General features: G+C 50.5%; 2 protein-coding genes across 3 annotated transcripts; one reads left to right on the top strand and one right to left on the bottom strand.

The window, feature by feature from the left end:
• Nucleotides 1-214: 214 nt before the first annotated feature.
• Nucleotides 215-20465, top strand: LOC115933167 (DNA-directed RNA polymerase II subunit RPB11-a). 2 transcript variants are annotated; one of them, XR_008667516.2, is made up of 6 exons: nt 215-375; nt 2913-3002; nt 4653-4827; nt 5758-5844; nt 6105-6259; nt 10564-20465. XR_008667516.2 is itself a non-coding variant. In XM_031006931.3 (3 exons), the coding sequence occupies exons 1-3, from the start codon at nt 323-325 to the stop codon at nt 4987-4989; spliced, it is 480 nt and encodes a 159-aa protein (XP_030862791.2). In that variant the 5' UTR covers nt 215-322; the 3' UTR covers nt 4990-5004. The 2 variants fall into 2 exon arrangements, 1 of the variants encoding a protein (XP_030862791.2); XM_031006931.3 differs by lacking the exons at nt 5758-5844; nt 6105-6259; nt 10564-20465 and having other exon boundaries at nt 4653-5004.
• Nucleotides 11664-19537, bottom strand: LOC101146750 (speedy protein E5). Its single transcript, XM_055347729.2, has 7 exons — nt 19378-19537; nt 18213-18428; nt 16684-16914; nt 15596-15654; nt 14283-14368; nt 11846-12239; nt 11664-11723 (listed from the first exon to the last, which is right to left on the bottom strand). Exons 1-7 carry the CDS (start codon nt 19535-19537, stop codon nt 11664-11666), a joined length of 1206 nt encoding a protein of 401 aa, XP_055203704.1.
• Nucleotides 20466-25087: the final 4622 nt, after the last annotated feature.

Here is a 25087-nt window from a genome sequence, read left to right as displayed (position 1 = left end):
GCTCAGCCAGGACTAGGAGGCCTCTGTAGGGGCAGAACAGCCCTCCCGGCGCTCTGAGCATGCGCCGAAAAGCGCCCACGGGGGAAAGCCGCGCCGGTGTGCGGGTGGGGGCGGTGCGCTCGCCACTGACGCATGCGCAGAGGCACTGGCCTCTCTCGGGGTTTTCTCGCGCCTGCGCAAGATCCTCCAGCCCGACAGGGGGCGATGAGCCGATCCTTGCGCGGGTTTGCCCCGCCAGAGTAATCCGGAAGAGGCCTCTTATTAGGGCTCTGGTGGCGGCGGCGGCGGACGCTTGGGGTCTGGACGCAACGGCGGTGGGAGCATGAACGCCCCTCCAGCCTTCGAGTCGTTCTTGCTCTTCGAGGGCGAGAAGAAGTAAGTGACGCCGGCTGCGGCGGGCCAAGGTGCGCGGGCCTGCGGCTGTCTCATTCTGGGGTGTCTCCTGCCCATTTCTTGCCCCGGGAGGGAAACAACTTTTGCTTGATCGTCCGCTCGGCCTGTGTCAGCCAAATTTAAGGCCGTTCCGCGAGGCAGTCGCGAGTGTGTCCATTTTGCAGATGAGGACACTGAGGCTTGGAGGCGAGCAAGTTGCCCCGGACACAGGAAGTGGCGGCGCTTGTATTCGAACCCAGAGTGTCTGGTTCTCCATAGCCCTTTTCCTCTGGGATCTGGCAGCTTCCTCTTTTGTCTCTCGCCCGCCACCTCCATCCTTCATCCCCTCCGATCTGTCAGCGGCCTGCGTAAAAGCCGCAGTGGCTCCTCGCTGCCTGCGGGTTGAAGGAGTCCAGGGGAGAGAGCTTGAGCTCACTCTGTATCTGTGGGCGAGTGGCTTGATCTGTCAGAGGCCCTGTTTCCTCATCTGGAAAATGAGTTTATTACTGTACTTAAACGTGGGATTCAGGCCGGGTGCGGTGGCTGACACCTGTAATCCCAGCACTCTGGGAGCCCGAGGCGGGCGGATCACCTGAGGTCGGGAGTTCAAGACCAGCCTGACCAACATGGAGAAACCCTGTCTCTACTAAAAATACAAAGTTAGCCGGGCGTGGTGGCAGATGCCTGTAATCCCAGCTACTCAGAAGGCTGAGGCAGGAGAATCACTTGAACCTGGGAAGTGGAGGTTGAGGTGAGCGGAGATCACGCCATTGCACTCCAGCCTGAGCAACAAGAGCGAAACTCCGTTTCAAAAAACAAAAGGATCTGGCCAGGTGCGCTGGTTCACGCTTTTAATCCCGGCACTTTGGGAGGCTCAGGTGGGAGGATTGCTTGAGCACAGGAGTTCCAGGCTGCAGTGAGCTTTGATCGCATCACTGCACTCCAGCCTGGGCGACTGAGCGCAATCCTGTCTCAAAATAAAAAGAATTGGATGAGGTAATTTGTGTAAAACTCTTGGTCCAAAGCTCAGCACCTGGAAAACCTCATAACCATTGGCTCTTATTGTTCCCAGGTTGGCGTGCAGAGGTCTTGGTCTGGCCCTTGCCAGCCACTTCGGCCTCCTTTAGAGCAGACTCTCAACTGGGGACCATTTGGCCCCACAAGGGACATGTGGCAATAACTGAGAACATTATTGGTTGTCAAAGGGGGTTATGACTGGAATCTACTGGATAGAGGTCAGGGATGCTGCTGATGTCCTACAATGTCCACAAGACAGCACCCCACAGGAAAGAATTATGCACCCTAAAATGTGTGTGGTGTCAGCCTGGAGAAACCACCTTAGAAAAAAGGATATTCAACTTGATACCTCTCACCTGTGTGAGATTTTACTGTCAGCATAGTTGCCCTCAAATTGAGTGTGCATTAGAATCACCTGAAGGGCTTCTTAAACCATAGATCCCTGCGCCCCACCTCCAGAGTTCTGGGTCCAGTAAGTGGGAGGTGGGAGACTCTAACAAGTTCCCAGGGGATTCTGATGCTGCTTATCTGGGAACTGCACTCTGAAAACCCCTTGTCTTGGAAAATCCAATGGAAGTTTCCTGTCTTTGTCCATCTAAGCGTTCACTAAAATCATAGTAAATGCCAGAGCATGACTTGTTTTGGGGAATGGATGGAAGGACTGCACACTCCAGCCAGGGGGATGGTTGCTTTCGGAACTCACAGGGTCAGGACCAGCCTCACCGTGTAACTTCAGGGCCTCTCTTCTTCACCTTTTGGTTGCTTCATTATGTTGGCATAAGAAAAAAGGAACAGGCCAGGCATGATGACGTGCGCCTGTGGTCCCAGCTACTCAGGAGGCTAAGGCGGGAGGATCACTTTAGCCGAGGAGTTGGAGGCTGCAGTGAGCTATGATCACACCACTGCACTCCAGCCTGGGCAGCAGGAGAGATCATTTGAGGCGAGGAGTTCAGGACCAGCGAGGACAACAAGGCAAAACCCCATCTCTACCGGAAAAAAAAAAGGAGGAATTCAGAAAAGGCCAAGGTTCCATAGACCTGGGGTAGCAGGAAGTAGGGGACCGGGTTGGTGAGGCCTTTATGGGATGAAGAGATTGAGAAAGGCCTTCAGGAAGAGGCAGAGCTTATTTTTCCTTTTTATTTTTATATTTTTGATACAGAGTTCCACTCTGTTGCCCAGGCTGGAGTGCAGTGGCATGATCTCGGCTCACTGCAACTCCACCTCCCAGGTTCAAGTCATTCTCCTGCCTCAGTCTCCCAAGTAGCTAGGACTACAGGCATGGATCACCACACTCAGCTAATTTTTTTTTTTTTTTTTGTATTTTTAGTACAGACAGGGTTTTGCCATGTTGGGCAGGCTGGTCTTGAACTTCTGACCTCAGGTCATCCATCCACCTCAGCCTCCCAAAGTGTTGGGATTACAGACACGAGCCACCACACCTGGCCGGGAGGAGACAGGGTTTAGACTCAGGGTGGGAGGAGGGGAGCCCCTGCTCCTCATCTGTGGCCTCTGTGTCTTCCTAGGATCACCATTAACAAGGACACCAAGGTACCCAATGCCTGTTTATTCACCATCAACAAAGAAGACCACACACTGGGAAACATCATTAAATCGTAAGTTTCCCGTCACAGGCTCTCAGGGGCTGTGTTTAATGGGCCCCTCTGGGCAAAGCACAAGTTCCAAGTCTTCCTCAGTCTCTCTGAGCTACAGGAAGTCCTTCTGGGGGCTTGCTCTGGGCATTTTATAATCTTGGTACCTTTTTATCAAAATGACACCGACCTCCATGTCTTCACATAAGCCACGCTTCTGTAGTGGCTTATTCTGTAGATGAACACGTGCATTTACATTCACTGTTTTTTTGTTTGTTTGTTTTTGAGATGGAATTTTCTCTCTTTGTTGCCCAGGCTGGAGTGCAATGGCACGATCTTGCTCACTGCAACCTCCGCCTCCCGGGTTCAAGTGATTCTCCTGCTTCAGCCTTCCTAGTAGCTGGGACTACAGGCCCACGCCACGATGCCCGGCTAATTTTTGTGTTTTTAGTAGAGACGGGGATTCACTGTGTTGGCCAGGCTGGTCTCGAACTCCTGACCTCAGGTGATCCACCTGCCGGCTTCCCAAAGTGCTGGGATTACAGACGTGAGCTACTGCGCCCGGCCTTACGTTCACCATTAAGTGCACATTCTGTAAATGAACAAGCAGCAGATTCCAGCACAGTAGGCCTGTGTGTTATTCATGCTGAGGGACATTGAAAAGCAGTCAAGATTAGCTCCCCTCATGCCACCCGTTTGTGACCTCAGTGCCACCTGGGCCTCTAAGATGTATGTGGCAGAGACTAGAACTTCTATTTAACAAGAGAAAGAAGTAGGAGTTCTGTGGCTATCTAGTGCCCCTAATGGGCGCCCTGCATTGGTTGGTGGGTGTTTGTTTATACCAGTGAGGTCCTAGCCAGGTGGTTGGTCAGGGATGTGTCTGCCATTCTGGCCCAGGGACTTGTCATTTTACTGTAGACTTGGCTCTTCCCTCTGGTGCCACCAGCGAAGCCAGGCTTTTCCCCATCTGTGAGTGGGGTCTGCCCAGTCTCCTGGTGTGGTCAGGCACGGGGATGGAGGACTCCTGCCCAGAGCCCAGCCAGTGGGGCACCCAAGCTCTCCTGGGGCCCTGCTGCTCCCCTGCTCTTGAGCTCAGTGTTGCCACCTATGCACGGGTCCCCCTTGTGGTGCTCACACCACTCTGAGCCGCTCTAGAGGAGACCCCTGCATGCCCAGGGCACAGTATGTGACGCAGCCCCATGGCACAAGGCCCAGTGTGCGTGGCCAGCCGCTGGCGGCTGTGCTGCTTGGAGGCCAGAGTTCCATTTGCATTCCACTCACTGCCGGGAGCTGGCCCTCCTCTCCTGCTGCCTTTATTTGCTGCGTGGAGGCTCTTTGTGGGCTTTTTGGGTCTGAGTCACTGAACACTGGCTGGACATTTGCTGCCTGGGAGATCTCTTTGCCAGCACTGCGGTGCCCGGTGGGAAGAGGTTGCTGGAATCTGTTTCCAGCTCAGGTCCTTCAACCTCATGGATGCAGGGTGTGTGTGTGTGGCGGGGGTAGGGCGTCCCCACATGAGGTATCTTCCTAAAAGTGTTACTTTCCTTGAAGACTTTTGGGGAAAAAAGTTGGGGGGGATTTTTGGCTAGAAAGTCTGTTCTTCTGCTCTGAGCTGGCTGCTACCCAGCTTGGGCATGAGGCTAGACCCTCACACTGTCTGTCCCTGGACCTCAGACAACTCCTAAAGGACCCGCAAGTGCTATTTGCTGGCTACAAAGTCCCCCACCCCTTGGAGCACAAGATCATCATCCGAGTGCAGACCACGCCGGACTACAGCCCCCAGGAAGCCTTTACCAACGCCATCACCGACCTCATCAGTGAGCTGTCCCTGCTGGAGGAGTGCTTCCAGGTGAGGGCAGGGCCTGGAGGGGCAGACGGGGTGGGCTGGACACTGGCCCGTGTGCGCAGGCCTGGGACAGCCCTGGCCTGTTTCTTCGGAGGTCCTGGGGGAGAGGCGGCGGTGATGGAAGAGCAGGGACTTCCACCACAGGCTCCAGGACATGTGGACTGAGGGGCTGTTGAGTCTGGGCCTGTGGCTCCCGTCTGCCCCATGGGACTTCTGTAGTGCTGCAGGGTCCCTCGGGTGCTGTGGGCCAGATCGGGGCGGGGACCTACTGTCCTTTGGGGGTGCTCTTCTACATCCCTTTTCGGTGATTGGCAAGGCCTGGTCCTTCCAGGCCTCTGGGAGGCAGCTCACCCCAGGGTGGCCCACACCTGTTCCTGGCAGGGTGCCTGGGAATCTAGAACAGTTTAGAGGGGAAAGAGCCACAGCAAAGAAAAGCCGAGGCAGGGTGATCATGAGGTCAGGAGTTCAAGACCAGCCTGGCAAACATGGTGAAGCCCTGTCTCTACTAAAAATACAAAAATTAGCTAGGCATGGTGGCATGTGCTGTAGTCCCAGCTACTCGGGAGGCTGAGGCAGGAGAATCGCTTGAACCCGGGAGGCGGAGGTTGCAGTGAGCCGAGATTGTGCCACTGCACTCCAGCCTAGGTAACAGAGCAGGACTCCATCTCAGTCAATCAATCAATCAATCAATCAATCTCAGCGGTTGAACTACCCTTGACATGGTTCAGCTCTGTATCCACACCCAAATCTCATGTCAAATTGTAATTCCCAGTGTTGTGGGAGGGACCTGGTGGGAGGTGATTGGCTCATGGGGGCCGACTTCCCCCTTGCTGTTCTCGTGATATTGAGTGAGCGCTTGTGGGATCTGGTTGTTTAAAAGCATGCAGCCCTCCCACTTCACTCTCTCTGTCTCTCCTGCTCCAACATGGCCAGACGTGCCTGCTTCCCCTTCGCCTTCTGCCGTGATCGTCAGTTTCCTGAGGCCTCCCCAGCCACGCTTCCTGTACAGCCTGCAGAACTGTGAGTCAATTAAACCTCTTTTCTTCATAAATTACCCAGTTTCTCATAGTTCTTTATAGCAGTGTGAAAACAGACTAATGGACCCTTCTGGCTGAAGGAATGCAGCCATTCTGCTTGTTTGACTATGTCCTTTCTATTCATCTCTATTTCCTGGGAGGTGTTTATCCAAGTGCAATAGGAGGTATTGGTGACCGCACAGTCCCCTCAGTGTTCTGCTAGTTAATAGTTGAAGGTTGATCATTGATCTCCTGCGTTTTCAGTCTGGCATGGAAAAGCCCCCGTGCAACTGGTAAAGATATCAATAAGCACCAGGAGGTATCTAAATCCACCAGGAGCCATAGGCATCACGTTGACGTCCATTTACCAGTCTTCCCTGGCAAGATTCTTCTGAATTGTGCTGCCTTGGCCAAAAGAGGTATGGAAGGGGCTGGGCGCAGTGGCTTGTGCCTGTAATCCCAACATTTTGGGAAACCAATTCAGGTGGATCATTAGAGGTCAGGGGTTCAAGACCATCCTGGCCAACATGGTGACATCCCATCTCTACTAAAAATACAATAAGTTAGCTGGGTTTGGTGTTGGGTGCCTGTAATCCCAGCTACTCGAGAGGCTGAGGCAGGATAATCGCTTGAACCTGGGAGGAGGAGGTGGCAGTGAGCTGAGATCGTGCCATTGCACTCCAGCGTGGGCAACAAGAGTGAAACGTCGTCTCAAAAAATAAAAAAAAAGTCCGGGCGTGATGGCTCACACCTGTAATCCCAGCACTTTGGGAGGCCAAGACGGGTGGATCACGAGGTCAGGAGTTCAAGACCAGCCTGGCCTAGATGGTGAAACCCTGTCTCTACTAAAAATACAAATATTAGCTGGGCATGGTGGCATGCACCTGTAATCTCAGCTACTCAGAAGTCTGATGCAGGAGAATTGCTAAAACCCAGGAGGGAGAGGTTACATTGATCCGAGATTGCACCACTGCACTCTAGCCTGGGCGACAGAGCAAGACTCCGTCTCGAAAGAAAGAAAGAGAAAGAAAATTCCCCAGGGAAGTACCTCAGCTGATTTCATAAACAGGTACCGAAGGAAGCAGAGGCATGTGGAGGACTTCCCCACCTCATGCAGCTATTTGGGCCGTGGCATCTGAAATTTATTATTTCAGAGTCACCCCTTTGATGACCTTAGCAGTGAACTGCAGTCATCTGTTCAGGCCTCTCCATGGCCCACGTCAGTGCCGGTATTTCTGTTTGTTGCACATTCGATTTGCTTGTTGTTGGCATTTAGAAGGCCCCCCGTTTCCCAGATCACACCACGGGCATGGACCACAGAGATTGCATCTTGTGAGTCTGTAGAAATGGTCAAGGCCTTGTCCTCTCTTAGGTCCAGAGCTCAGGTTAATGCAGATTTTCCCGGCCATCTGTGCTGAAGTCCCTGTGGGGAGGCTCCTGGCTGGTTTCCTGTAGGTAGGCAGCTACACGTCCTGCCCTTCATTGGCTTCTTTTCATAAAGCTCCTGCCATCTACAAAACATGTCTCCCTTCTTGAATCACATCTCTGTTATTGAAACTCTAGAAGTCGACCGGGCATGGTGGCTATGCCTATAATCCCAGCATTTTGGGATGCCAAGGTGGGTGGATCACCTGAGGTCAGGAGTTCAAGACCAGCCTGGCCAACATGGCGAAACCCCGTCTCTAATACAAATACAAAAATTAGCCAAGCATGGTGGCCACTGTACTCCAGCCTGGGCGACAGAGCAAGACTCCGTCTCAAAAAAAAAAAAAAAAGTATCATGCTTTTCTGCATTCTGTGAATAGTTTTAGTGAGTTATCGAACTTGAGGGCATGGTGGGAACCTCCAAATTTGCAGCCAGTTGGTGAGAAGTACATGTGGTCTGAGGACACCCAAGCCTGCAGGTGTGTCTAAAGCGAGGGCAGCCTAGTGGGGGCTGGTGGCCTTAACCTGTGGCATTTGAGGTAACATCAGGGAGTTGACATCAGAATTGCATCACATAGGCTGGGCGCGGTGGCTCACGCCTGTAATCCTAGCACTTTGGGAGGCCAAGGCGGGCAGATCGCGAGGTCAGGAGATCGAGACCATCCTGGCTAACACAGTGAAACCCCGTCTCTACTAAAAATACAAAAAATTAGCCAGGCATGGTGGCGGGCGCCTGTAGTCCCAGCTACTCGGGAGTCTGAGGCAGGAGAATGGTGTGAACCCGGGAGGCGGAGCTTGCATTGAGCCAAGATCACGCCACCGCACTCCAGCCTGGGTGACAGAGCGAGACTCCATCCCCCCCCCCCCAAAAAAAAAAGACAAAAAACAGAATTGTGTCACACAGGCCAGATGCAGTGGCTCATGCTTATAATCCTAGCAATTTGAAAGGCAAGGTAAGAGGATCGCTTGAGCTTGAGTCTGAGGCCGCAGTGAGCTATGACCACACCACTGCACCCCAGTCTGGGTGACAGCGCAAGACCCCAACTCCAAAAAGAAAAAACAAAAATCACAAAGAATTGCATGGCAGAGTGCCTGTCTTTCACAGCTTTAACTGCTGGAGGAACTTTCTTTTTTTTTTTTTTTTTTGAGAGGGGGTGAGGAGACACAATCTCTGCTAGTGATTCTCCTGCCTCAGCCTCCCAAATAGCTGGGATTATAGGCGTGCACCACCACGCCTGCCTAATTTTTGTATTTTTAGTAGAGACAGGGTTTCCCCATGTTGGCCAGGCTGGTCTCAAACTCCTGCTGGGATCATGGGCGTGAGCCACCACGCCCGGCCACCTTAGAGTTTTCTTACCACCTGGTTTTCCTCTCTCAATATCTTTCTCTCATTTCCTGCCTTAAAACTCTAGCTTGGCATCTGGGCGCAGTAGCTCATGCCTGTAATCCCAGCACTTTGGGAGGCCGAGGTGGGTGGATCACTTGAAGTCAGGAGTTCGAGACCAGCCTGGCCAACATGGTGAAACCTTGTCTCTACTATTTTTACAAAAGTTAGTCGGACGTACAGACGGGTGCCTGTAGTCCCAGCTACTTGGGAGGCTGAGGCAGGAGAATTTGTTTGAACCCAGAGGTGAAAGTTGCAGGGAGCCGAGGTTGTGCCACTGCACTCCAGCCTGGGAGACAGAGCAAGACTCTGTCTCCAAAACAAACAAACAAACAAAAAAACCCTGTAGCTTGGGATCAGCCTTCTCTTCTATTGTTTTTCTTTAAAAAATAAAAATTAAAAATAGATGTAGATGCTGTGTTGCTGAGGCTGGCCTCAAACTCCTGGCCTCAGGTGATCCTCCCGCCATGACCTCCAAAACTGCAGGGATTGTAGGTGTGAGCACTGCACCCAGCCTTATGTTTTTTTCTACATAAAAAACAGCACAGGATTATCTTCCAAAGCTAATAAATATGTTCAAATAACCACAACCTGATTAAGGAAAAATATCACTGGGCAGCAAATAATCAGTCCAGACCAATATGATCACAATTGCTGTGAAGGTGAGAAAAGTTCATTTTTATTACGTTTCCCCAAGAGACGCACTCTATTGTTCTCTTGAAAACACACAGCTCATGTCCTCCTTTAGAACACACATCCTCTTTAAAGTAACATACAAACATGCCAAAACAAGGTAAAAAATTACATCTGAATTCTCACATTTCAAACATATATGAAATATCAAATAAAAATTTATTTTTACAAGAATTTAGGGGAACTACTACATAGCTATAAATGTAATATATATGTTAACTAAGTATCATAGATAAAAACCATGCTCCCTTCAGCAGCACGTGTAATAATAGATACAAAGATTGAAAGGTAAAAGATTTAGGATGAAAAGAATCCTCTCTTAAAAAGGAAAACAAAATTATATGTATGTGTATATAACAGTTATAACACCCATCACACAGCTTTATAGAAACAGCATCTATTCAAAAATACCAGTATTTCCAAAATATTTAAAATAATATTTAAAGTAATAATAATATTTAAATAAATATATTTAATAAATATTTCAATAAATAAAATAATATTTAAATAATTCTATACCCATGTTTTTCAAAATAAGCCAATAAAATAGATAGTATATATTAGACGTGTTAGTATATATATCTGAGACATGTTAAAAATCACAACTGAATTCTCACAATTCAGTCACAAACCTAAACAGCAAATAAAAATGTCTATCGTCAGAATTTAGGGGAACTACCAATAGCTATAGATAGAAGAGATTATTATGGAAGTATCATAGATAAAAAGAGTGCTCGCTTCAGGAGCACATATAATAATACAGAAACAAATTTAAAGATAATAAAATATTTAGGATAAAAAGAATTGTCTCTTAAAAATGAAAAGAAAATTATCTTTATGTATATATAACAACTATAACTCTCATCAAAAAACAGGAACAGCATGTTTTCAAAAGTACAACAATTTCCAAACTATTTGAAATAAATCTATGAATAAATAATTCAATGGCCAACATTTTCCAAACAAACCAATAAAATGCAGAGTGTGCATGAAGCTATCTGTTACAATCTGTGACACTGATATTGCACAAAAGAATTCTGTGCCAATCTGAGCCCCTGCATTGTGCCTTCAAATGCTCCTGGACTGTGGCAACCAAGTCGTAAGAAACAGGACCTCCAGGTTCCGCCCCAGGGAGGTTGGAATTCAGCAATATAAAAAGGGTAGTGGTGCCGCAGGAAAGGTGGAACTGGAAACACTCCTGGTTTCTTACTTTTCTCCAAGGACTCCTAGAAGGACCCCACCCCCCTCCCCCCACCCCTGCTCCTAGGAGGACAACGTGATCACTGTATTCAGCTCCATCAAGAATGGTCCAGGTTCTTCTAGATGATCTGCACAAATGGTTCCTCTCCTCCTTCCTGGTGTCTGCCATTAGCATTGGAATAAAGTTCCTGCTGAAAATCCACATCTCCCCTGGGTCCGGTGTTCTGGAAGTGAGAGAGACAATGTCACACTTCAAGGAGGCAGCTCTCTAGACAGGAAGGTTATTCACGTCCCATGTCAAGTCTAGAGTTCAGAGCAATTGAGAAATGCAATTTTATCTGCTGCCTTTCATTCTATACCCTGCTTCTGAACCATCGTGTTCAACTGTGAAACTCACACTTTGGTGACCATGACTCCAAAACTCACTTAATACACCCAAGGTCAGCCCCAGTGATCTGCTTCATAGCAAGGACTTTGGGTGGGTCTGCCCAGGGAGTAGGGCACCCTCAGAGAATGTGGCTTTGGACTTCATCACAGCTGGGGCCTTTTGTGTCACTTAAGATCTAAACTTGTAACCATGCTAGATGTGTTTCTAATGTGACAACATCACGAACCACGAGTCCAGAAGCCTAATCCTTAATCCTACCTCCTCATGATGAAGTCTCATGCTCTGTGCTCAACGTGGTTAGCTGCACAAGATGTAAACCAAAGCTTCACTGAACCCTCGACCCAAATCGGTAACTCAAGTGTGTCAATCATAATGAACCTCCCCAAACTCAGTATTTATGATTATTTTTGAGGCAGGGTCTCACTCTGTCGCCCAGACGGAGTGCAGTGGCAGGATCAGGGCTCCGTGCAGCCCCGACCTTCCAGGCTCCAGCGATCCTCCTGCCTCAGCCTCCTGAGTAGTTGGGAGTAGAGATGCGTCCCACATCGCCTGGCTAATTTTTGTATTTTTGTGGAGAGGGGATCTCGCCACGTTGCCCAGGCTTGAAGCCGGATCAAGCAGTTGAGTTCTTCGGATTTCCGAAACAGACCCCAGTATTCTGCCTTTACCCCGGAGGATGCAGATGTACCTTCTCTCAGGCCGATGACCTCAGGCCTCCACGGTCCCTGGAGCTCTAGGAAAGGCGAGCGCGATCTCGTGCCCACACCCAGTGCTCTGGGTCATAAGCCTGGATCTGGAAAAACAAACGCCCTTTGAGAAGACGGGGACTCGCCAGGATACCCCTCTCTCCCCTCATCCAGCCTCCAGCCCACCCAATTCCTCCCCACCTCCTCCACCTCCCCGGGCCCCACTCACCTCCTCCAACTCCTCCGGGGAAACCCAAGCCCTGCCGCTCATGGAACAGAAGAAGTGGAACCGACGTTTCTGGAACAGGACTATCTGAGAGCGGTTCTTCCTGGCCCTCGGGTTCATGCAACGGCCTAACTGGAACCGACGCTTACGGACCAAGGGTATGCGAGAGCGGTTCTTCCTGGCCCTCGGGTTCATGGAACGGCCTAACTGGAACCGACACTTACGGAGCAAGGGTATGCGAGAGTGGTTCTTCCTGGCCCTCGGGTTCATGGAACGGCCTAACTGGAACCAATGCTTACGGAGCAAGGGTATGCGAGAGCGGTTCTTCCCATACAGGAAGTGGAAGATGTTTTGTTTGGAGTCCTCGTCGTCCTCCTCCATGTCATTGGCCAGGTAGCTGAGGACAGAAATCAGGTTGCTGCTCAGGGGCACCACCAGGAGAGGCCTCTGGCTGAGGTCAGCTTCCCAGAGAGGAAGGTAAGGGACCGTCCCTAGCTCAGGACTGGCACCCACCCTGCAGAGAGCCATGCCTTCCTCAGGAGGGCTCTGCTGGACAGAGACCTGATCAAGGGCGTCTCCCACTCCTTCAGGATGGAGACAAAAACCCAACTGGTGGCCGAGAGTGGTGGCTTACGCCTGGAATCCCAGCACATTGGGAGGCCAAAGCAGGAGGATCACTTGAGGCCAGGAGTTTGAGATGGGCCTGGGCAACATAGCAAGACCCTCATCTCTATTAAAAATATAAGAAATATGCCAGATGCGGTGGCTCATGCCTGTAATCCCAGCACTTTAGAAGGCTGAAGCAGATGGATCGCTTGAGACCAGGAGTTGGAGACCAGCCTGGTCAACACGGAGAAACCCCATCTCTACTAAAAATACAAAAATCAGCCTGGTGCGGTGGCACACCCGTTAGGCCTAGCTACTCAGGAGGCTGAAGCATAAGAATTGTGTGAACCCAGGAGGCGGAGGTTGCAGTGAGTTGAGACTGGGCCACTCCATTCCAGCCTGAGAGGCAGAGCAAGACTCTGTCTCAATAAACAAACAAACAAACAAACTGTCCAGGTGTGGTGGCACAGCCCTGTAGTCGGAGCTAATAAAGAAGCTGAGGTGGGAGGATCGTTTGAGCCCAGGATATGGAGGCTGCGGTGAGCTATGATCTCACCACTGCACTCCAGCTTGGGGGACAGGGCAAGTCTGTCTCAAAAAAATAAAAGAAATTGAATACATTGATATTTTGCCAGGACCCTGCCTTCTACAGGCATCTAGTCTAATGGGACTGGGAGTAATCAAGGCAGATGACCTAATCCCAGTGTCCAGGATGTAACTAGAGAGCTACGGGCATGCAGAAGTTGGAAGATGAGGGAAGGCGTCACAGAGGCTGTGGGGTGAACTGACTTCAAGGAATGGGTCCTTCCCTTCAGAGCCACATGTGTGTGGGACACCCAGACAGAAAACACAAACACAAAGTCGAGTGGAGGGCATTTGGAAGGAGCAGTGAAGCCGAGCCAGGAAATACCAAGATGGCGAGTCAGTGTGCTTGTAGAGATTGTAGAGAGGGTAGAATTGACACTGTGGACCCTGGCCTCGATAGAGAAAGGCATCAGCTAAGGAAGTTGTTCAGGTGGGCAGTGAGGTTGTCGTGCTTTGGAAAGATGTTCAGGCTGCACTAGGAAGCCCCCTGGCTTGGGGAGAGACTCCAGGAGACCCCAGCGGGGAGCATTTGACAGTGGATTCGAGTGATGCGAGGGGGACCTGAACTGTGGCCTCTGTCATGGGAACCCAGAGGAGGTCGATGGCGTTTGTGGTTGATGTGGGAAGGAGAGAGAGAGAAGAACCAGAAATGTCTGCTTGCTGGAGGAAGCGGCATGTCCGCTCCTCCACTCCTTTTCTTTTCCCCTTAGGAGCGGTTTATGGTTCTTTTTGTTTTATTCTTTTATTTGTACACTGGCATTGGAGTTTGTTTTTTTGGCTTTGTTTTTTTTTTTTTTTTTTTTTGAGAAAAAGTCTCACTCTGTCACCCAGGCTGGAGTGCAGTGGCTCGACCTTAGCTTACTGCAACCTCCACCTCCTGGGTTCAAAGGGTTCTCTTGCCTCAGCCTCCCGAGTAGCTGGGATTACAGATGCACACCACCACGCCCAGCTAATTTTTCTATTTTTAGTAGAGACGGGGTTTGGCCATGTTGGCCAGGCTGGTCTCGAACTGCTGACCTCAGGTGATCCGCCTGCCTCGGCCTCCCAAAGTGCTGGGATTACAGGCGTATGCCACTGTGCCCAGCCTGAGTTTCTGTTTAGAAACAACAGTCTATGATAGTATAATCCTCTCTTTTTTGTACACAAAGAGGACAAATAGGTGAAAGAATAAACGAAAGGCTGGAATCCCACTTCCCCCGCTGTCCCAGGGCATTGGATATTGACGGATAGGAGGCAGCAAACCACTCACAGAGCCAGGAAGAAATGAATGCGTTGGTATAGCCAGGAGGGGAAGCCGGCCCGGCTGAAATACGCTATGACCATAGCCAGGAGATACTGATGGAGAGAAAGGAACACAGAGAGGGAGAGGTCACATCTTGGAAGAGGAAGATTGTGGAGAGGGGGAATGAGGGTCTGGGGAGGGGCTGCCCATCAGAGAAGGGACCTCAGTGTTGGGGTGACTGTACTCATTTGGAAATTGCGGGATGGAGGGGTATTCGAAGGTCAGATGCAAATCCGAGAAGCCAGAGGAAGGGTTTTGGGTGATGCTCCCAGGATGGTGGGCTCCGATGGGATCTTTGGAGGGGGTGTGTCTAGGTCGGCTGGTGTCAGGAGGGTCTTTTGTGTGCCAGGCAGAGAACTGTCCCGAAGAGCTGAGAGTAGAGGGGCCAGGAGCTTCAGGGCTGCGGCCAGACTGTGGCCCAGAGCTCAGATCCCAAAGGACCCATAGGAGAGGCAGGGGCCACTCATTCACTCTGCAAGAGACCAGCAGAATCCTGAGGGAGATGCTGACAAATCATAAAAAGACCAAGAATAGCTGGGAGTGGTGGCTCAAGCCTGTGATCCCAGTACTTTTTGAGAGGTGGAGACAGGAGGATCATGTGAGCCCAACAGTTCGAGAACAACCTGGGCAACATAGTGAGACCCTGTTTCTACAAACATTTCAAAAATTAGTTGAGCATGGTGGCATGTGCCTAGTCCCAGCTCCTCAGGAGGCTGAGGAAAGAAGATTGCTTGAGCCCAGGAATTAGAGGCTGCAATGAGCTATGATCATGCCACTGCACTCCATCCTGGGGAGCAGAGCTAGACTCTGTCTCACAAAAAAAAATTTGTGGGTGCCAAGACTCAAGACCATGGGAGCTGGTCGGGCACAGTGGCTGACATCTATAGTCTCAGCACTTTGGGAGGCCAAGGCGGGTGGATCGCCTGAGGTCAGGTGTTCAGGACCAACCTGGCCAACATGGCAAAACCCCGTTTCTACTAAAAACACAAAAATTAGCCAGGCGTGGTGGTTCATGTCTGTAATCCCAGCTGCTTGGAGGCTGAGGCAGGAGAATCGCTTGAACCCGGGAGGCATCGGCTGCAGTGAGTCAAGATCGAGACACTGCCCTCCAGCCTGGGCAACAGAGCAAGACTCTGTCTCACAAAAAAAAAAAAAAAAAAAAAAAAGACTGTAGGAGCATCTGGTGGGAGGTGGTGGAGGGAGAACTGTGGGTTTGGAAGCTGCACCCTCCCCCCAGCCATGCGTTGGAACAGGAACAGTTACATGGAGAACAACCTTACCTTGTCCGACACCCTCAGATCTTTGTCCCAGGCCAGGAATCTTTTAATGACAGGATCCTCTGTGATTAGAGAGCAGATGTCAGTGTGAGAAGCAGGACAGGGTTTCCGTGGGAGCAGCAGGGCAGTGAGGAGAAGTGTGCCTCCCGGGGGGAGGTCTCAGGATTGTGGCCGCGGGTGAGGTGGATGGGAGAGGGGAGAATGACTTTCACTGGGCAAGGGAGAGAGGCTCCTGCTCTGAGACTCCCCTGAGAAGAGGCCGAAGGAGGCCCTGGGTGTGAGAATCTACAGGATGTAGAGCTGGGAATCAGCCAGGACCCCCTCCAGCAGACACGGAGGGACCACTGCAGAGTCATAAAGGAATTCCCATCATTTCCTCATGAGACAGTCACATCAGGGTGTGACCATGGCCTTGGTATCTCCCACTATGGATGGAGACACTTAGGTTTAGAAAAGTCAGTAAGAGACATTAAGTTTCAGAGGGCACAGCTGAAACCACTTTCTTTGTTTATTGATTTTGTTTTTCTTTATTTGATTTTTATTTTTATTTATTAATTTATTTTGAGACAGAGGCTTGCTCTGTGGGCCAGGCTGGAATGCAGTGGCCTGATCTTGGCTCACTGCAACCTCTGCCTCCCGGGTTTAAGCGATTCTCCTGTCTCAGCCTCCCGAGTAGCTGGGATTACATGCATGAGCTACTGTGCCCAGCCTTGGTTTTTCTTTTGAGACAGGGTTTTGCTCTGTCACCCAGGCTGGAGTGCAGTGGTGTAGTCATAGCTCACTGCAGCCTCAAAGTCCTGAGTTCAAGCAATCCTCTCGCCTCAGCCTCCCAACGTGCTGGGATCTCAGGCGGGAGCCACTGCGCCTGGCCTGAAACCAAGCTTTCTTATCCCAAGTGCTGACCTTTATCAAGTTGACCTAATCCTTTATCATCTCCTAAGTGTCCCTCATGAGTGATCACTTCACATTCCTCCCACATGGAGAGCTCACCCACTGGGGCATATTTTTCCCATTGGAAAAGTGTGGTTATTGGAAGTTTCCTGTTTTTGGAAAGAACAGGATTGGAGGTGCTCTCTGGGGTGTCCTCCTACCAAGCAGCCTGTTGAAGGCCTCGTGGTGCTCAGGGAGCACGAGCGACACTCGCCGTCGCTTCAGCTTCATCTTGAGGCCAGACAGCATCTCCGCCACCCAGATCTCCTCAGGCTCAGGGGCGAGCACCTTCCGTGGCTCCTCCTCCAACGACTCCTCAGATTCGTCCCACCACTCCATCTTCCTTTTCCAGCAAAAGGACCTATGCAGGGGGCTGGGATCTACCCCAGGGGCTGAGTAAAGAAACCAGGCCACGGTGTAATGCTTCTGCAGTTGATCACACTAGAGCCCAACCCAAAACCCCAAACCACTCTCCATCCTCCCCAGCCTCGCAGACTGCTGGCTTCTCCAAGCCATCTTTCCTTCTGTCTGTCTCCTCTGCTGAGCTCCATGTGCCGCTCCTTCTTCTCCCCATTCTCCCGTTTCTCTGTCCTCAGAACACTTCCTCATATCCTTCCCTGGTCCCTGACTCTCTTGAGTCCCTTTTTGTTGTTGTTGTTGTTGTTGTTGTTGAGAAACAGTCTTGCTTCGTGGCCTAGGCTGGAGTGTAGTGGTGCGATCTTGGCTCACTGCAACCTCTGTCTTCTGGGTTCCAGTGATTCTCCTGTCTAAGCCTCCCAAGTAGCTGGGATTACAGGTGCCCACCAAAACGCCCAGCTCATTTTTGTGCTTCTAGAAGAGACAGGGTTTCACCATGTTGGCCAGGCTGGTCTCCAACTCCTGGCCTCAAGTGATCTGCCTGCCTGGCCTCCCAAAGTGCTGGGATTACAGGTGTGAGCCACTGCACCCTGCCTCAGTACCTCCATTCTTCCCACACACCCTCCTCACGTGCTCCTTCCTGACTTCTGGGCCCTTTTTTTTTTTTTTTTTTTTTTGAGACAGCGTCTCACTCTCTCACCCAGAATGGAATGCAGTGGCGCTATCTTGGCTCAAAGCAACCTCTTCCACCTGGGTTCAAGCGATTATCCTGTCTCAGCCTCCCGAGTAGCTGGGATAGCAGGCATGCCTGGCTAATTTTTGTATTGTTTGTATAAATGAGGTTTCGCTATATTGGTCTGGTTGGTCTCGAACAACTGACCTCAAGTGATCCACCCATCTCAGCCTCCCAAAGTAATGAGATTACAGGCATGAGCTACCACACCCGGCCTTCGTTTTTCTTTTGACACAGGGTTTTGCTCTGTCACCCAGGCTGGAGTGCAGTGGTGCAGTCATAGCTCACTGCAGCCTCAAAGTTCTGAGTTCAAGCAATCCTCTTGCCTCAGCCTCTCAATGTGCTAGGATCTCAGGCGTGAGCCACTGCACCTGGCCCGAAACCAAGCTTTCTCATCCCAAGCGCCAACCTTTATCAAGTCTAGCCTAGTCCTCTATCGTCTCCTAAGTGTCCCTCATGAGTGATCACTTCTGAGTCCTCCTGCGTGGAGAGCTCACCCACTGGGGGCGTATCTTTCCCATTGGAAAAGTGTGGTTATTGGAAGTTTCCTCTTTTTTAGAAAGAACAGGATTGGAGGTGCTCTCTGGGGTGTCCTCCTACCAAGCTGACTGTTGAAGTCCTTGTGGTGCTCAGGGAGGATGGGTGACACTCGCTGTTGCTTCAGCTTCATCTTGAGCCCACACAGCATCTCCACTACCCAGGTCTCCTCAGGCTCAGGGGCGAGCTCCTTCTCCGGCTCCTCAGATTCATCTGACCGCTCCCTCTTCCTTTTCCAGCCAAGGGACCTACATGGGGGGCTGGGATCTACCCCAGGGGCTGAGTAAAGAAACCAGGCCACCGTGTAATGCTTCTGCATCTGATCACCTTAGACCCCGACCCAAAACCCCAAACCACTCTCCATCCTCCCCAGACTCGCAGACTGCTGGCTTCTCTAAGCCATCTTTCTGATTTTCTCCTCTGCTCAACCCCATGTGCCGCTCCTTCCCCTCCCCATTCTTCTCTCTCTCTGTCCTCCGAACACTGCTTCATGTCCTTCCCTGGTCCCTGGCTCTCTGAGTCCCTCCTTTTTTGTTTCATTTTGTTTTGACACAGAATCTTGCTTTGTCACCCAGGCTGGAGTGTAGTGGTGCAATCTCAGCTCACTGCAACATCCATCTCCTGGATTCCATTTATTCTTCTGCCTCAGCCTCTCAGGTAGCTGGGATTACAGGTGCCTGCCATAATGCCCAGCTCAATTTTGTACTTTTAGTAGAGACAGGGTTTCACCATGTTGGCCAGGCTGGTCTCAAACTCCTGGCCTCAAGTGATCCGCCTGCCTTGGCCTCCCAAAGTTCTGGGATTACAGGTGTGAGCCACCCCACCCAGCCTGAATTTCTCCATTCTTCCCACACACCCTCCTCAGGTTCTCCTTCCTGACCGCTGACCCTTCTTTTCTTTTCTTTTTTTTTTTTTTTTTGGAGTGCAGTAGCGTGATCTCAGCTCACTGCAACCTCTTCCTCCCAGTCTCAAGTGATTCTCCTGTCTCAGTCTCCTGAGTAGCTGGGATTACAGGTGTGCACCACTACCACTTGGCTAATTTTTATACTTTTAGTAGAGATTGGGTTTCACCATATTGGCCAGGCTGGCCTTGAACTCCTGACCTCAGGTGATCCGCCCGCCTCGGCCTCCCAAAGTGCTGGGGTTACAGGCGTGAGCCACCACACCCGGCCCCCTTCCTTTGTCTTAGTCAATCCTATCCCACCTCTTCTTCCACCAGTCCCCTCACCTGATGGTCCCAACACTTCATCATCCACCACCTCCTGGAGGGGGTAGCCCGAGGTGCTCCGCTGGGGACTCTGCTCATTCTGGGGGTGCAGTTGACGGCTGGTCGTGATCTTTCCTGTAATCTGTCCCCTCTTATGGAACCTAGTCTCCGTTCTGTCCATGGCCTTCTTCTGGACACTGCTAGGATCCAGAAGAGTATGTTATCAATTCTCAAGCCTAGGAGAAGTCAGGAGTGTAGAACAGCTCTGAGAAGATACTGTTGTCCAACTGATCTCCAGGTGCCACGGAGTCCGGTCCCTCCAATCAGGAAGGTCGGAATCTCTGATGTCATCGTCCGTGCGAACCTGGCAACCAGTTTGAAAAAAAACACATGTAACTGCTAGTCTGATCTCTTGTCCTGGAGATCCTGGGTGAATGGTATCTCCTGCCACTGTCCCAACCTCAGACCATTGTCCAAAAGCATCTTCAGGGACTCCACATCCCTCTGTTCCCTGTCCCAGCAGAGGCTGTGTCCTCTCCACTCGAAGCCTGAAGCATGTTGGGGTCTCTTCGTCTCTGTACATGCCCATTTCAGAGTCCAGTCTGGTGGGAGAGGGAACAGAGTGGGAAAGAAAACTAGGGTAAGCAGAAACGATGAAACCTTATAAGAGTGAGATTATCATGTACAAGAGTGAGATTATCATGTACAAAAGTGAGATTATCATGTACAAGAGATCCCAGGAATACTGACTTGATGAAAAAGTCACATCAGAGCACTCAGTTTGGCAGAGCTTTTCTGCTGAATGTTTACTCACATTCACTGTCCGAGATTCTATACTGGGGGTACACACGTCCTCTGCCCTAAGGCAATTTTGAGTCCAAGAGACATTTTGAGGCCTAAAAATCATAGGAAACTGCCCCTGAGCTCACACATATTTCCAATGGTGTCCCCAATTTCAGGGAATCCATGGATTACCTAAGCCAGCCCCTCCAGTTCAGCTAAGAAACTCTAGTCTATATATCAAGTTTTGTATCATATGTATTGCTCTGAACTCAGAAATTTCCCTTCCATTTATGGATTCTATGAATAAAATATCACATGTACAAAAAGACTAAGTCGAAAAATTTCAGCTGTGCACAGTGGCTCATGCTTGTAATCCCAGCACTTTGGGTGGCCAAGGGAGGAAGATTGCCTGAGGCCAGCAGTTCAAGACCAGTATAGGCAACATAGCAAGAGCCCATCTCTGAAAAAACAAAACCAAACCAAATTAGCCAGGTGTGGTGGCTGGCACCTGTGTTCCAACTACTTGGGAGACTCATGTGACAGGAAGATCACTTGAGCCCAGGAGTTAGAAGCTGCAGTGAGCCATGATCTTGCCACTGCACTCCAGTCTGGGCAACACAGCAAGATATTGTGTCAAAAAAATTTTTTTTGATAAAAAAATAAAAGAGTTACATGACATTCAGAGACCATCCAAAAAACCTGTGGGTTCCCGGCTGGGCTCAGTGGCTCATGCCTGTAATCCCAGCACTTTGGGAGGCCAAAGTGGGTGGATCACTTGAGGTCAGGAGTTTGAGACCAGCCTGGACAACATGGTGAAACCCCATCTCTACTAAAAATACAAAAATTAGCCGGGCATGGTGGTGGGCACCTGTAATCTTAGCTACTTGGGAGGCTGAGGCAGGAGAATCGCTTGAACCCAGGAGGTGGAGGTTGTAGTGAGCTAGGATCATGCCATTGCACTCCAGCCTGGACAGCAAAGCTAGACTCCATCTCAAAAAAAAAAAAGAAAAAGTAAAAAATTTAAAAATTAGATGGGCATGGTGACATGTGCCTGTAATCCCAGGTACTAAGGAAGCTGAGGTAGGAGGATGACTTGAGCCTAGGAGTTCGAGGCTGCAGTGAGCTCTGATCGCACCACTGTACTCCAGCCTGAGTGACACAGCAAGACCCTGCTTCAAAAAAAAAAAAAAAAAAATTACTGGACACAATTATTGTGCCAGACCCCTAGGTTAACAGTGAGGATTCAGTGGGAGAACTAAACAGATAAACAGATCCAGTCCCCGCCCTCAGAGAGTTACAGTTTAATGGGAAAAAGAGACATTCACCAAAGAAGGACACAGCCCACTAGTGAGTTACACTCGAGAGGGATCATTTACAGAACAAAGCAGATTATAAAAATACAGCGATTGGCTGGGCGCAGTGACTCACACCTGTAATCCCAGCACTTTGGGAGGCAGAGGCGGGCGGATGACTTGAGGTCAGGAGTTCTCAACCAGCCTGGCCAAAATGGTGAAACCCCATCTCTACTAAAAACACAAAAATTAGCCAGGCATGGTGGTGGGCACCTGTAATCCTAGCTACTTGGGAGGCTGAGGCAGGAGAATGAATCGCTTGAACCCAGGAGGTGGAGGTTGCAGTGAGCCGAGACCACACCATTGCACTCTAGCCTGGGCAACAAGAGCAAAACTCCGTCTCAAAATAAATACATACATACATACATGCATACATACATACAGGGATTAAAATAGTCTAGTACTGACACCTGAACAGACAGATTGATCCAAGAAATGAAACAGAAATTCCAGAAGTTGACCTGAATACACACACACACACACACACACACACACACACACGAAGGCGTGAAAGACTCCATGACCCTCAAGGTATAAGATGCATTTTTTTTTTTTTTTTTTTGAGACAGGGTCTCACTCTGTCACCCAGACTGGATGCAGTGGTGCACTATCCCAGCTCAGCTCTACCCTCCACCCCCCCAACCTCCCCCAACCACCCTGAGCTCAAGCAATTCTCATGCCTCAACCCTCAGCCTCATGAGTAACTGGGACTACAGGCGTGCATCACCATGCGCAGCTAATTTTTTGTATTTTTAGTAGAGATGGGTCTAACCATATTGCCCAGGCTGGTCTCGAACTCCTGAGCTCAAGCGATCCTCTTGCCTCAGCCTCCCAAAGTGCTGGGATTACAGCTGTGAGCCACCGCACCCGGCCGCATTCTTCTAAATCACAGTACATCTGGTTCCCAGTGCCCAGGCTCTCAGGGCAGAGGGTCCAGTGTGATCACTTTGCATGGCCTCTCTCCCCTCCTGAGCTTGTGCCAGGGCCCCAGGGCTGACCTGGAGAAGGAAAATGGCAGAGGGTGAAGATGGGGTGTCTGGTTTGGGGACCATCCTGGCCCCCCTTGTCACTGTTGGCATCTCTTCTGCACAGTGGCATTGCTGGGAGGTGCTTACTGTGCCTATTCAAGGGGCTGGCAGCTGCAGCCTCACTGCAGATCAGGGACTTGGCTTCCCGGTTGACCACAGGTCCAAGAACCTGCAGGGTCCAGCCTCCCCCCCATCCCCAGTCTTCCCCACCCTGGCCTGGCCCTCCAGGTGCAGAAACATGCAGGCCCCTCTCCAGGACTGTGGGAGGAGCGTGTCCCTCAGACTGGCCTGTGTCCTGCCTCCTCTTACCACCTCTTCCAGAGGTTGTCACCTGCAGCTGCCCCAGGATAAAGGCAAGGCCAGAGAGGACTCCTGAACTCTTGTGTGCCTGGGGTGGCAGGGGCAAACATAGCCAACTGGTGGCCTGAGTGGGGCCATGGTGAGGACACCCTTGGTGGCTTGTCCCACATCAAGCTGGGAGGTGACACTGAGGATGCATTAGTCTGCAGCGTATGATAAAAACGGCATTTCAGGCCAGGCGTGGTGGCTCATGCCTGTCACCCCAGCACCTTGGGAGGCCGAGGTGGGCAGATCATATGAGGTCAGGACTTTGAGACCAGCCTGGCCAACATGGTGAAAACTCGTCTCTACTAAAAAAACAAAAATTATGTGGGTTGGTGGTGTGCGCCTGTAATCCCAGCTACTTGGGAGGCTGAGGCAGGAGAATCACTTGAACCTGGGAGGTGGAGGCTTCAACGAGCCGAAATTGCACCACTGCACTCCAGCCTGACTCCGTCTCAAAAAAAAAAAAAGGCATTTCAGTTCAAATAGGGAAAGGATACATCTTTTCTTTTCTTTCTTTCTTTCTTTCTTTCTTTCTTTCTTTCTTTTTCTTCTTTCTTTCTCTCTTTTTCTTTCCTCCCTTCCTTCCCTCCTTTCTCTCTCTCTCTCTCTCTCTTTCTCTCTTTCTTTTTGAGATGGAGTTTCACTCTCGCTGCCCAGGCTGGAGTACAATGGCGCAATCTCGGCTTATTATTATTCTCCATGTTGGTCAGGCTGGTCTTGAACTCCCAACCTTAGGTGATCCGCCTGCGTTGGCCTCCCAAAGTGCTGGTGTGTGCCACTGCACCCGGCTTAGGATGCATTTTTCAATATTTTAGTGTTTGAATAACGGGCTAACTTGAGAAAAAAATAATTTGAATCACACATCACACCAAAAATAAATTCTAGGTGGATTTTAACACTTTCAAAAATTATTATTATTATTAGTTTAGAGACAGGGTCTCCCTCCATCGCCCAGGCTGGAGTGCAGTGGTATGATCATGGTTCACTGCAACCTTAAACTCCTGGCCTCATATGATCCTCCGGCCTCAGCCTCTCAAAGGACTGGAACTACAAACATGCACCACCACGCCCAGCCTAGGTGGGTTTTTAAAATCCATTCAAGGGCAGGTGCAGTGGCTCACACCTGTAATCCCAGCATTTTGGGAAGCCAAGGTGGGAGGATCACTTGAGCCCAGGAGTTCGAGACCAGCCTGGGCAACATAGTGAGACCACATCTCTACAAAAAATTAAAAAATGAGCCAGGCATGGTGGTGCACACCTGTAGTCTCTGCTATTCAGGAGGCTGAGGCGGGATCATTGTTTGAGCCCAGGAGACAGATTGCAGTGAGCTATGATGGCACCACTGCATGGCAGCCTGGGTGACAAAGGGAGACTCAGTCTCAAAAAAAAAAAAAAAAAAAAGGTGACAGGCTGGGTGCAGTGGCTCACACCTGTAATCCCAGCACTTTGGGAGGCCGAGGCAGGGGGATCACCTGAAGTCAGGAGTTTGAGACCAGCCTGGCCAACATGGTGAAACCCTGTCTCTAGTAAAAATACAAAAGTTGGCCAGGCGTGGTGGCATGTGCCCGTAATCTCAGCTACCTGGGAGGTTGAGACAGGAGAATCACTGGAACCCCAGAGGCGGAAGCTGCCGTGAGCCGAGATTGTGCCACTGCACTCCAGCCTGGGTGACAGACCGAGACTCCATCTCAAATTAATTAATTAAATTTAAAAAAAAGGCAAAGAGGGAGTCCTGCCTGGGTACAGGAGATGTGGGGTTGGGTCCCAGCCCTGCCGCTGACCTGCCCTGGGACTGCAGGAAGTTTCTTTCCCTGCCGGGCCCCAGGTTTCTTCTCATCCGTATAATGAGATTAGTCATAACACCTGCCCTGCCCATCTCTGGGGACCCAAGGGGAGGATGAGTCGATGAGCAAGAACGTGTTTTCGAAAAGGGGAAACAAGCTCTTCCCACATTCTGATGTCTGCTTTCAACTGCCTTTTGAAAGGGAGTGAGAGAGGGAAAAATTGTATTATACAGGCCGGACATGGTGGCTCACACCTGGAATCCCAGAACTTCAGGAGGCTGAGGTGGGAGGATCATTTGAGCCCAGGAATTTGAGACCAGCCTGGGCAACACAGTAAGACTCTCTTTCTACGAAAAGTTAAAAAATTAGCTGGGCAGCCGGACACAGTGGCTCACGCCTGTAATTTCAGCACTTTGGGAGGCCGAGGCAGGCAGATCAC

The sequence above is a fragment of the Gorilla gorilla genome, chromosome 6 (assembly GCF_029281585.2).
Source record: "Gorilla gorilla gorilla isolate KB3781 chromosome 6, NHGRI_mGorGor1-v2.1_pri, whole genome shotgun sequence".
In the NCBI taxonomy this organism is placed as follows: Eukaryota; Metazoa; Chordata; class Mammalia; order Primates; family Hominidae; genus Gorilla; species Gorilla gorilla.
This window is presented reverse-complemented; position numbering and strand designations above follow the sequence as displayed.